A 13,632-nucleotide genomic window follows, 5' to 3' on the forward strand; every position below is an offset into this window, starting at 1 on the left:
TGTATGTCGCCCACCGACTATCTCAGACAAAAGACATTCTAATGGCTCTCTCCTCTCTGCGTCTCTCTCCCTCGCTCTTTCCGTCTCAGCTCCGTTTTCACCAGAGGAATTCGAAACGTGTCTTTCAAGAAAACTTTCTCCAACTCCCCAGCACACACCGTTGCAACCCCCGGATTTAGCCACTTCTACGGTGTAAGACATCATAATATGTGTATTACATATATATATATATATATATATATGTATACACGTATAATTCCACGCCCGCGGCGTCGTAGGGGAAAATACCAACCATCCCCTGCAACCTTGGCCGAGTTTCTCCGTCTTCTATCATCATCAATCGAAAAAGCCGGGGCTGGTTAATAGCCAATTACCAAAATTCGAGACTCCGTCATCACGCTCCGAGTAACATGTTACAATTCCGCGTTGTCCGTCCGTTTCTGCAAAGCAAGGGATCGCCGAGAGATTTCCGCAGTCGCAGAGCTTTTCTCTTCCTCTCGCTCTGCGTATACTATGTATATACCTCTCTCTCTCTCTTTCTCACTCACATTCTCCGGCGGCAATCCATTTTCAGATTAAACACGCGTAAAACTCAGCGGTGGTGCTGGTGGAGCGCAGTTTCGTTCCGAAGCGGCAAGAAGATCCGAATATACCCAACGTAGACGGTTAGCGTAAAACGGAAAGCTGAAAGCGAGGGCGAAAAACCGGGACGGCAATGTAACGCCGATGGCGAGTGCCGTCCGCTTTTTATCCAGAAGCGCAAAGGAACCGGACGGATATTCGCAATAGGATCGTATCCTTCTTTCCGTATCCGCGACGATTTCGCGCATCCGCGGCGGGAAAAAAGCCCTGCAAGCTTTGTCCGTCGATGCTGCTCGAGCTGACGATCGAAACTTCCAACCGCCGGACTTTGACGCGTAATTTATAAAACGGTGCGGTGGAGAAAAAGCTGTAGAGCACGATCCGCGACGCGGTCCGAGTCGTAATTGCAAATGCAATCACTGCAGGGCAACCGAGGGATGCTTTTTATGCAGCATCGCAACGGAAACGTATTTTTCCTTCTTCGACTCGGGCGTTTGTTGGCCTGCTTCTCGATCCTTTTTTCCCCCTTCCTCGTTTTCGCGTTTTTGTGGGTGCGTTTTTTTTCTACTCCTCTTTGTATACTTTTTGATTACTTTTTTTTATACCTTTTTCCAAAATGTTTATCACATATTTTCTCCAGCTTTTCTCCCGCATCTCCGATCCGCGGCGACGGTCTCGCTAAACTAACGTATCTCATACGCCGACGCCTGATACAAAATTGAAATGATATACCTACCGGCGAGAGAGGTGAGCCGATTCTACCCGCCGCCGTTGCTGCTAGGCTGCTTTACTCGGATAAGATGAAACCAATTCCCGTAATGGCTCGTTTATTGAGAACCCGTATATACACGCATCCCCGGTTATAATTGACGGATGACTGCTACCTCGCACAATCTCGTGTACCAAACACCTATCGGGCAGATGTATCTTCGTCCGAGATACACGTGTGCGTATTACATGGTAATTAGGAGAAGGGCCGTAAAAATTACAACCCTCAAACTCGTTCGAGAACTTTTCCGAGTGATTTGCCATCACCGTTATTATTATCTAGACTCTTTTCGCACATATTTCAATATACGTACAAATGCGATTATAGATGCGTAGAAATGGTTCGATAATTGATTAAAATTGAGAAAAAATTTAGCAGATTGTGAACTGTAACAAGAATACGTCGCACCGATCATTTCTCCGGGTTTAAAGGGCAGTTTCGACTTGTAGCTCAGGAGGGCGGCGGAGAATGTTGATATCGCCGTGCTTTTAAAACTTTGCGAGAATCTCTGGGAAAAACAGGAGTTACAAGGAAAGTGGATAATTAAAGGGTGCCTCGCTGAGCAGACGGTGAGTTCCCACGAAGTAGTGGCGGCGGCTTAGCAGAGCTAGTCGGATGGGATTCGGACGGACGTTGAGGACGAGAACGAGGGTGAGCCGTGGAGAAGAGCGGCAGACACCCGCCCGGGGCCTTCGTGCCGATTATCGAAGTCACTCGGCGGCGGCAGCGTCGGCTAATTGCACGCCGTGTTTCTTTCCTCGGCTCGATAATTTCGCCTGCCCCAGCCGCTGGAACCTGAAAACAAATCGGAGAAGAATTCCTCGTGATTTTCATTCACGCGCGAATCTGTTCAATATTATTTCCCCTAAACACGGGCACTTGTAACTGGGAATCAGCGAATTTTCACCCATTTCGAATTTAGAGAATGAGATAGGTGGCTGAAGTATTTTTTTTTTCTTCTTTTGAGCAAACAACGAGGTATGCAAGGAGAGTTCTGGACTAAGATTCCTGCACCGACACAGTTACCGACATTCAGCCAAGACGAACCTTTTTTCGATAACGTTAGAGGGTCGGGGATATCCCCATTCTTGTTGACTTTATTGATCATCGGATCGCTTAGTTAACCGATGTTATCGATCGTATGATAATTTTGACGCCCCACCCTTCTGGCAATTTTCTCCGACTCACCATAGTTTCAATCCTTACTCGGCAAAATTCCGAAGGATCGATAAAGTCAATCAGAGCCGTGATATCCGCCATCCACGAACATTCTCGAAAAGGCTTCGTGCCTTGGACAAGTTTCCGTGACTCTGTCGGTACAGCAATCAGTACCGAGAACTCTTCTGTAGTGTGACTGCTAAACATTGGCAATGATTCAATTAAACGATCGCTAAATTTCTCGTTTCGCCGCGACTTGGACGATGCAACCGATTCTTTTCCTTCGTTGCAGCTGCAGTGCTTCCGCGGTGAAATTGTGCAAACACACCAGCGCTTTGCCGTCTCGATCCCTAGGGGCGGCTCATTTACCCCGGCGAATTGGCATCCGGTAGGCGAAGTCCACGCGCTGTTTGCACAAACTCGGAAAGGGTAACTAGCCAACTAGCCGCTGCAATGTCTGACTGCCCGTTCTCTGCAGCAGAAACTGGACAACGACGCCCGAAGCGCGACAAAACAATTACGGGAACTCATAACTGCCCGACGCAGCAGTCTCGGCCCTGCGATGTCCGCCTTGTCGCCCTCTCCTCTCTCTCTCTCTCTCTCCCCTCATCTCGCCGTGCACTCTCGTCTCGCACCCCATGTCAAAGTGTCAGCGACAAACGGCTTCACCAGACCGAAGTCTAATCGCGGGAATTTTGCCGGCGAAACTCATCGCATCGAGTTTGAAAGAAGTGCAGATAAAAAAAGGAATAATCATCCCGCATTATTCCGTAGGGAGAATGCAATTCCTGGATCTGTAATAACGCCGGATTAGATACGACTATCTTTTCCGGTTTCTCGCCAAAGAGTTCGCAACGTCAGCAACAGCGGGACAGCTGCTTCCTGTTTTCATCCATGATATTCCTCCTCTGCATGGTTCCAAAGATGACGATCACTGATTTTCACCCTCTCGAATCTTTGCGTTACAGGAGCCAATTCAGTCAGCCGATGAGTCGAACGGGTGGATGAAAAGAGGTCTCCTTAAAAAAAATCAAACTCAGATCAGGGATCGACGCGCGAAATCTCCTCGAGTCAAAACTCGAATATCTCGCGTAAAACTGCTTTCAATCTGGCTCTTACACGGCACTGTACGTGTACGAACTTCTCTTCGCTTCGATTCTGCGAGAAGTGGATTTGTCCCATATAGGTATCGTACGTATACGTGTACACTGTACAGCTATAATACGCGACGTCTAGCAAAGCCAGGCGATGCGCGCCTTCGAATATTGCAGGCTGCTGGCGCCGAATGCTTTTGACGTTAGCTGTCACCGACACACAATCCCGACACTCGGACTCTCTATTAAATTTAACCCGCTCTCCTTGTTCAGCGACTGGGGAAAAGAACATTGTTGAACAATGAAATGGGATCACTTCGACACACCAAATTGTTGCTGTTCCTGTTGGTATATATTTCGGTTCACTAGGTACCGCGATTAAATTTACTTATTGTTGGATGAAGGGACTTATCGATTGTTACTATTTTTATTGTTGTCAAGCAGCAACATAGACGATGGTATGTTTTTTAGAAATGATCCGACAGATTTGATTAACGATTTATGCCCACCAAATGTGCCCATATACAACATTGCGACTGATCCAAGAAAATCGAATCAGTTGCTAACGCGATACCTTCCTCCAGTTCGTCGCTTGGAAAGATTGATGCATAATCTAGGAAAATTTCTTCGTCACAACGAAACCATATATCATCTTGCGTTCAATAAAGACCGTGTCGTTGATTAAACTGGTAATTCTATTTTATTTTATCAACATAATCATCGCATTTCGACTGTCTTTTTCTATTCTCTCCTTGTCAAAGAAAGCATGAATAATTAGATTAAACATCATCGTCATATCGCTGTATGGAAAACGGTATGTTTTTTTTTTGCCCAACAACGCTGAGCTCGACTCGAATAAGAGTAAATTTCCAGAGTTAACTCGTCCCTCTTTGCCTTGCCGCATATCATAGCCGGCGTGGCGCGCAGCTGGTATATTTACGAATATTAAAAGCTATCGCTCAGTTCTTCGGCCATATAACTGACCAACCTCTCCGGGTGTGTACACGACTCTATTGGCCATCATGCCGCGGGGCTTTTGCTCCGTGTGTACAGAACGAATCCCACACGTCTCCTCGTGTCCGGCAGTACGAATCGACGCTTTTAATAGGCCGCTATCGCGCTTCCAAATATTGTCACAAATTGTTGCGTATACGCGAAATGTTCTTCCGCAAACTGAGAATTACGATAACCCGTTATTTTATCATCTCATTCCCGCGCAGATGTCCTCTTCCTCCTATTATACCGGCTTATTTTTATATCCGAAAGCGTCAGCAAGCCCGTAACGTAAGCTTACACGCGGAGTGCGGATCGTTCTTTACGATCAAAATAAAGATCCGGGCAGTGACCATCACCTCTAGAGCGAAACGATTCTGAGATTAATTAGTAATTTGTAATGGATTTTTTATTGCTGTATAGAAAAAACGAAGCTCCGCAGCGTAAAATTTGCAATTAAATCCGCACGACCATCGAACGGTCTGCGATCCTCCGATTCTTCGCGTCCAATTCCGCGGGCCGGTTCATCCCGTCTTGAAAAGCGATTTTTGGCACGCGAAATACGCTCCCGGAATTCAGCTTCCGGGATACTTGGAGCAATCTGCCCGTGGCTTGCGAGGCGGGAGAATCGTTGGACCGTTCGCGTGTGCCGGCTTTCTAAATCGCGGCTTATAATCCCTCTGGAGAATCGGTTATAGATACGCGAAAATTTTCCTGCGGGAAAAAAAGATGGCTAAAATTGGCCACGCGGTTTCTCGTATATTGAATATATGTTAATTTGTATTTGTTTCAAAATGCTAAGCTACGGGTATAGTGGCTTATGAACAGACGACACGGGGATTCGAGTTTTAATTACACGAACTCCCACCTCTTTCCGCCCTCCGTTAATCCGCCAGTGTGTCGTTATACACGTATGTATATTTCACAGTAGAGTCGGTGTGTATAGGAATCGCGAGATGAAATACTTTCGTGACCAATAATAATACAGTCCAGATATGGAAATACAAGCTGCGGCGTCGATAGCGATTTTTTTTAAATATTTTTATTATTTTTATTTGGGTCACTCCGTGAATCGAAACGAATCACAGAGGATTTCAGGTGAAAAATAAAGTAAAAACAACAAAAAGGGCACGAATAATTCCGAAATCACTGCACACGCCGAACATATTACCTACAGAATCGCTTATATTTGCGTTCAATTTGCCAGACGAATTAACCGGCGTATTTGCAGCCCGTTGGTTCAAACACGGATAACTTTGGACGAATTGCGGTTTCAAAATTCAATAACAATTCCTTCACAGCTCAAACTAAATTATATATTATATCTAATATATGTGTGTTAGGGTGGTTGAGAAAAGCGCCTTTTTTAGGTTTCCAAATATTGAAAATTTATATCAATTTATATTGAAAACGGATCGCCCTAATATGTATATATATATACACGTATATGTATAATAAAATATCATATTTCCGACGATCAATTATTCAATCTCCACTCTTGCCCCAAGACTTTCGCATTTCAGGAACGAGAAAGGTAGAGGGAGAAAAAAAAAGAAATTAAGGAAACTTGAACCGAGCGAAAGAACAATCTATCGAAAAGCAATTAAAAAAGTTTTCCCACCGAGAGTATTACAGGAGAGAGGAGGAAAAGAAGCGAACGAAGTGAATAAAAAGTAAGGTGGCCCGAATTTGCGCGAACTTGGTCGTCTTGGGGAGAGAGAAAAGCTCGGCTTCCGGTCTCTCAGACCAAACCTTAGGTACACAGAGCAGGTACTCGCATGGAGAGCGCAGCGAGATATCGCGGCGATAGCGAAACATCCGGTTTACGTATCTGCATGTACTTCGGGACCATCTAATCTAGACAAGAGCCGCGTGTTCGTCCCGGGGATTTGACGGGAATTAAGGTTGCCGGGCTGCTGCGGTTCTCTGAACAAGGTGCCGTGTTTAAAAGCGTCGGGAAACGAGGTGCATTAATTTAAAAAGCAATATCAGAGATTCTATGGTGCTGGGAATGCCTTTCAACCATAGTCCGCACCCGGTTCGCTCGCTTCCTCTGCATCCCCGCCGCTAACTATACCCTATTCCTCTCCAACATTGCTGTAGCGTTAAAGCCGAATGGCAACGTGACGCGAGTTTCACCTCGCGTGGAACTCACGAGTCACGAATGCCTGCATCTTGACGGTCGGGGTGTTGTCACCTGGACGAATCGCTGATCAACCTCAAAGTCCCATCTCAAACACGATTCGTTCTCTCGATGTTTACCGGAATTTTACTGCGAATCTTGTCATTTCTACTAAGTATATATTCAGGGGCATTCCATGCCAAATTTACTCTCGTCATGTTTAACTTTCTGTATAATGAAACTTTTCATAGGTGATTATTTATATAAACATTCACGATACTGGCAATGGATTAATTCGGTCGATTTTGCATGGAATTTCTCATAAACATACAAGATACTTGAAACTCACCGACTGCAGTCGTCATCGACGTCTCGACGCTGTTGAAGAAAATAGCTTCAGCAGTGATCGGGATCAAACCACTCGATTGACTTAAACCTCCGATCTCAAGTAATACGAAAATACTCGCAAGTCGTTGCATACCGATTTCCGGAATCGGTGATCTTCCAACTTTCTGCACGGACATTCGCGTCGTTGAACGAATTTAAACCGCGCAGCTTACACACACATGTTAGGTATAGCTGCAGTTTCAAAGCCCTCGCGTTTTCCGTTCGAAAAGTCCAAAGCACATAGCATATATACCATAAACCAACCATTCGGCACTTGGTGCTGAATCTTGTATACGGATAAACTCGAGCAAAGTTCACAGCTGCGAGGAGCGAATACCTGCATGAGCTTCAGTCTGGCACGCGTGTCTCTTTTGCATATGTAACGAGACTGGACGTAGCGAAAGAGGCGAAGAGAGAATACGACGCAGGGCAGGAACTGTCCGGCATCCTGCGTACTCGTCGCGAATATTCGCCTTTCGCCCGGCTGTCTTTTCCAGTTCAGAATCACCGATGCAGCCCGGATTTGCATAGCGCCCTGTAGCCGCGCTGTTTGCCACGCTCAATCGGTTCGAAAATGTGAAACGGAGGAAAAGAAACGAGACTGAAAGAAGACGAAGAAAATAAAAAAGCACACTCATAGACTGCATGCACACAATCTCAAGTTAAGTGCGCGGAAGAGAACGGAACGCTTTCAAGTTCCGGCTGCACACACTTCCCGACTTCAATCTCGGCCCGGAATTGCCGTTCCTTTGCCGTTTCAAGGGTGCGCATAATCCCTTTTTCCTTGCACCACTATTCTCGAATTTTGCGCGAGACGCGTCTTCGTCGGTATAAACGGAGAATTTTTCCTATTTCGAGAACGCTGCGGCTGCGGCATGCGGAACGACTCGATTCGACAACAAAACGGCGGTCAGTCGTCGGTCAGAGCTTCGAACTGCACGGGTTTCGGAAAATTGTTGCGGAATGATTTGACGAGGGTGTAAAAGCGCGATGCGAGAACGGAAAATTGCCGCGCGTACCCGGCGAGACGTATGAAAATCGAGCTTTCTCTCACCCGCGTGTTATGCTAAATTCACCCGTCACACTCTTCCTCTGCGCCCTCGTTCAGCCCTGCGCCGGAAACGCCACGCGGCTTTTGATTGATAACAGAGATTGCTCGAGAGTTATACCGCCCCCGCAGCTTTCATTAACATTTACGAGGATATGAATTTCCCCGCTTCTTCCTACCGGATCGATACGATCTTCCCTCAAATTCCGGTTTTAGCTTGGCCGAAACTAGCGCCGATTCTATTACATTATCTTCCAATTTTCACCGCTGCTATAATACATGTGTACTACGCGGATAAAAATTTCAACTTTTTTTGCCCATGGCTTAATATCGCCGGTAAACAAATTGGTACAGAGGTGGGGGGGGGGGGGGGGTGTAGAACTAAACGCTTTGCGCAAACAGCGTAACTCGCGTTTAACCACCTGTACCTACGCAGCTACGCTCGAAACAAACCATTTATGCTGATTAGCCTTGCTTCGTATCCCCCCGAATGCCGTTTGTTTATTGATATCATTACCGCCTGCAGCTCGCTCGGCTCGGCTCGGTAAATTCACGCGGGATTCTGAAACACGGCCAGTTTCATGCTGCAGAAATTGAAAAAAACCCACGATATCGAATTTTTAAACCAGCGAAAACTTAATATAGATAGAACTTGAAAATGTTGAAGTAGTCGAAGTATGGAGAAGTAGAAGATTAGAAAGGTAAAAACATAGAATGCCAAACTGTAGAATGGTCAGAATCCCCTTCGCTAGTATATGTAGAATCGTATACAGATTCTCGATGTTGCTGTTTGATATTGTCACCCTTCTATACCTTGTCTTTCTGTACTTCGACTTGCTGTGTTTTCAATTTTCTGTACTTGAACTTGCCACATTTTTAAATTCTACCAACAAAATTTTCGAGTGTGTGAAAATTCGATATTTCGGTCCTTCTATCAATTAGGGATTCTATTTTCTTACCCCCACCCCAGAGAATCACGTCCCTGATAAACTCGGGGTAACGAGTCTAATCCTTTCTCTTTTATTTCTCTGTTCCAGATCGACCCAAAGGTGGCGTTTCCAAGGAGAGCACATCCGAAGGTACGTTCAATTTTTATTCGATAATTAGAAATTCTCGAAAGAGAGAGATAGAAAAAGAGAGACGGGTAAAGGAAACTAGAAAAGAGAGTTTATCGTTATTATTATTCGTACCATTTGTACCTACTCGGTTTTTTTTCGCTTCACCGCTTTTGCCGAGCAACACCGAGAAAGAATTATGAACTGAAAAAAAGGTTTAACGATGAATTCAAACGGAGTTTTGCACGTCGTCGAGCCATCCGCTGTTCTTCCACAATGCGAAGCGCAGGTACATATATAATAAGCGCAATTAACCGAATTCACTGTCAAAATGGGAAATAATTTTCTTCCCTTTCGCGTACACGCCGATTTACAATATATATGTATATATACATATATCTATGTACATAGCTCCGGTATATAGTTGTGCGAAATTTGCGTAGTTTAATAATATAAATGCCAGGCACGCGAAAATTACCGTCGAGCGAATGAATTGCGCTAATTTTAATTGTACCCGGAATACCTGCAGTCAGCTCCGAACCCCTTCCAAACTTCCCCGAATCCGCGTTGTCTGTCCATACCTAAAGCTCCTCGGCCACCTCAACTTTTTTCACAACCCCGCCCGCAACCCTTCAATTTTCACCCTTTCTTCTCCGCACAGTACATGAACACGTATACTATGTACAGTATAGTACATATCCGCCACAGCGGATGATTGGAAGCGGAGGTTGAAAAACGGGTGGAAGAAACGAAAAGAACTTGGTCGAAGACCGCGCTCACTGACGATGATTAACATCTATCTTTGTTTCGATTTTACCGCTTGCTAAATATATTATACGCGATTATACGCGCGGCCGAAATGGCTAATCAGGAAATGCATCAACGCCTGTTTGTATTTTCCGCAAACCCAACAGCCGAACGCGATATGCGTGTTTGTGCTACTGCACGGTGTCTAAATAGCGCTTTAATTCCGGCAGCGTGTAAACCGGGAACCGGAACACCGCGGTTTTCCCGTAGATTTAATACACAGGCATGCAACCATGGGTCTATACGTATATCGAGCAAACAAAACGCGGGGCTGCAATTTTCATAAAATGGCAAAACATCGCACGGCACCCGTCCATCCTGCTGCTGCTGCTGCTGCACCGGAACTCCGTGCGTGAACCGAAGCAACGCTCTCGGAAAAGCGGAACGGCGATGTGCAAGCTCGTTTTGGTCGTATTCACTGCTTGTTTCAGTGCCGCATCCCTGCGTTGCGGAAACGCCATTGCAGGCCAAAAGTGTGTGCGATGCATTTCGCGAGATGGATCGTGCATTACGGTGATCCTTATTTTGGATGTTGACGAATTTTTTCCGCCCCATTCCCCAAATCAACTTCAAATAATTCGTAAACCATTGCCTGATTTTTTCATGCGAATAACATGAGAAAAACGTTTTTCCCATGCTATTTCCATGAGAAACTTCAATCACAAAGCGACATGTCTTAGAATTGAGATGAAAAATCTGTAAAAACAAGTGCAATTGTTTTTTAATTATTTGAAGTTGATTTGAGGGAGTGGGGTGGAAAAAATTCTTCAACACCGCAAACAAGGACCACCCTAATCATGCATATTCACCTCGAAATGACAGTCAATTCTTTTTGTTATTCCTTCTTACGGGGGGGCGGACTTTTTCTCCACTCATCGTCATCGTTAACCAAAATATCCTATTTATGAAATTCACTCCGTTACGGCGTCTTTTTTTCCTGATGTAAGGAAAAGCTGAGTGTCTCGGGCTACGGGACGTCAGGACGATAAACAAAGCGTCAAGCTCCGATGTCCGCGGATATGGGGAACGACGGTAAAGTCCGAGTAATGGCTGTCGCTACTTTCCGCCGCGTCGGAAGCGCATTGCGCCGTTTCCGCCGGCCCGGAAGCACTGTAACAAAGCGATTCCGGTTCGCCGCCTTCCACTCTTCAGCCCCTACAGAGCTTCTCCTCGATTCCGCGGATGACATTTCAATGAACTTTGCGGCTAGCACATTTTCTTCACGAAAGTTCACCGTAGTCCCGTAGCGGTATTACCCCGGCACTCGGTCGTCCCGCTCCGTCTCCTCGAGGAAGAAATTAGGCCAAGTCAATCTCCCTCTAAATTAAACTACTCGTCCCTTGAGCTAAGCCGCCCCCCGACGCTCCGGATTATCTCTTTTTGATCTCCACCTCCCCTCTTCAGCCTCCGGCTGATGCTAGTTTTCAGCGGAAGATCAGCCGCCGAGCTTCTCTCTGTAACGGGATTTTTCCGCAGTTGTAACGGTTCGTTGGGTCGCAGGGTGCGAGTCGACTTCTTCGACATCTTGAAGCTCACTGATACAACTCGGCAGGGCAGCAACAGCTTCCGGGAACCGGGGCGAGAATTATATTCAACTAATTTGTCGCACTTGTATTACGTGTAAGAATATAAGGGGCGCAGCCTTCGACCGAGCCTCGAGACGGAGTAAAAAGTTTCTTTTCAAATATCCTGGATCACTTGTGTTCGGTGCTCGGTGACACAGAAAAAAGTAGCGGGGTTCTTCTTCATCTCTCTTCTTTTTTCTTTCTCGCTAAGCGGCGATTCTCGCTCCCTCTCGCCCTTTCGCCATTCACGAATCAACCGAGTTGCGAATAAAGCTCGGCGAGATTTTTCTGTAACCAAGTAGTTTCTCGTTCTCCTGTAACTTTCTGTCTATTTATGAAATGAGCTGGAAACAATTGCGATCCTGCTCGAAGTCGTAAGATAGGATACACTGTGAGTCTATCGCAGTGCGGACTTCTATCAGAACATTTTTTATGTCAATCTCATACTATCTGACGTTCAAGTTCTGAATTAACCACTAAAATTGTCCTATAATAGTTCACACCGGCCACGTTCAGTCAACTTTAACACCGCTAATTTTATACCAACAGTATAACACCAACCAAACCAACTTTGGGGCACGGATGAGAGTTGAGATAAAAAACCAAAAAAAATCATAGAATTATTTTTGAATTATGCGGAGCCGATTTAGAGGGCGTGCGGGTCGAACTTCAAAACTGACCTTTTCAAGTCCCAGCCTAATTTACACCGTATGAAGAAATGTTTTTGGAGCACAGCTTGAAGTAATTGAAATGAAACATATACTACAGCATAATCCGCATGGTAAAAATTCTGACAAAAACTGTAAAAATTCGGAATCAAAGGTCGAATGAAATCCGGGAGATGGGCGCTACCTCAGCTGGCTGATCGAATCGAGTTTTGCCAAAAAAGGGAATAAAACGAGACCCGCAGTGAGCGTGATTCCGGTGTCTGCAGCGGGGGTTAAAACTCGGGATCGGAAAAGTTCTTCTCCCTAGTCTCGCGGCCGCGTGTCGGAGGTGATGCGGGGGCGGGGGTGGTCGACGAAGGACACTGGCCGCCACTTACGCCGAGCAAACAGCCCGTCCCGGTCACATCGTCGCCGACACGACGGGAGCCCCCATTCGGTCCGCTGTGTCCACAAGGGTGTCTATGCTCCGAGCGGCTCCGAAGCTCGGAGGTGGGGGTGGCGAGGCGAATCCCGTTTCAGAAAACACTGAAGCTGCAGTATGAATGACGCGGCCCGCGTATAAAATGCATAGAATTTAGCCGGGCTCTCCCGGCGCCGATGAGGGATGAATCTTGCACTCCGCTCTTTGAGCACCGCAGTGCGCGTCAAACGTCGCCTCCCTGAAAGCTCGGGAGCTTTCATCCTGCGCCCGCGCCTGCAGGTCAGTCGTCCTATCGTGAAAGCTTATCTAGCTTATCGTGCTTTAACGGAGAAACGAAGAGTGGGGATTTCTCGTGTTCGGATTGAAGAACGGAACCGTCAAGACGAATTGGGAAACGTTTGAGTGGGTCGAATTCAATCTTTGTGCGATTTTGTTTATGGTACGAAAATTTCAAAAGCTCGTAATTTCCTAGCCAGAGCAACCGGGAGACGTTGCCGGGAAGACAGTGTGGATCGAATAAATGAACCATCGTATATTTTGTTGGCTTCGGTGAACGTTCGAACGATTTACTGGGGCGGATCAAAGATAACGCATCTCTCGCTATTCTTTCGCTAAAAGTTTTGCGGTGACTCCCAGAGCGCGGTTGTCTCCAAAGTTGAATGAAAACAAATCGTACCACCGTTGGAAGAGAAGGAGCCTCGGCATTTCCTACCCTTAGCTCCCCCCACTCCCGGACCTCCGATGATATCGCCGAGCCATTCAAGATACCGAGAGCCGTGTAAGGTGGATATCTTTTTCACTCGTCGAGAAAATAAAACGGGTCTCAGAGGGGCGGGGACGAGGGTGAGGATGAGGATGAGGATGAGGATGAGGGAAGCCGGCGGAGACCCAGGATGAGAACGGAGAGGAGCTGAACACCCTGGGGAGCCGGCAGCTCGTTACCCGAGACGTGATGCAACCCCC

The 13,632-nt window shown here is 46.4% G+C and overlaps 1 protein-coding gene across 13 annotated transcripts in view; it reads left to right on the forward strand.

The window, feature by feature from the left end:
• Rbp6 (RNA-binding protein 6) overlaps positions 1 to 13,632 on the forward strand; it is a 406,618-nt gene that overhangs the window by 220,969 nt on the left and 172,017 nt on the right. For all 13 annotated transcript variants that reach the window (XR_011177226.1, XR_011177227.1, XM_069136327.1 and 10 more), the window contains one exon: positions 9,191 to 9,232. Coding sequence is in view for 11 of the 13 variants with exons in the window: in XM_069136327.1 (XP_068992428.1) it covers positions 9,191 to 9,232 (42 nt within the window). In the remaining 2 variants the exon portion in view is untranslated. The remainder of the gene's footprint in view (positions 1 to 9,190; positions 9,233 to 13,632) is intronic.

This window comes from Neodiprion pinetum, chromosome 5 (genome assembly GCF_021155775.2).
Source record: "Neodiprion pinetum isolate iyNeoPine1 chromosome 5, iyNeoPine1.2, whole genome shotgun sequence".
Lineage (NCBI taxonomy): Eukaryota > Metazoa > Arthropoda > Insecta > Hymenoptera > Diprionidae > Neodiprion > Neodiprion pinetum.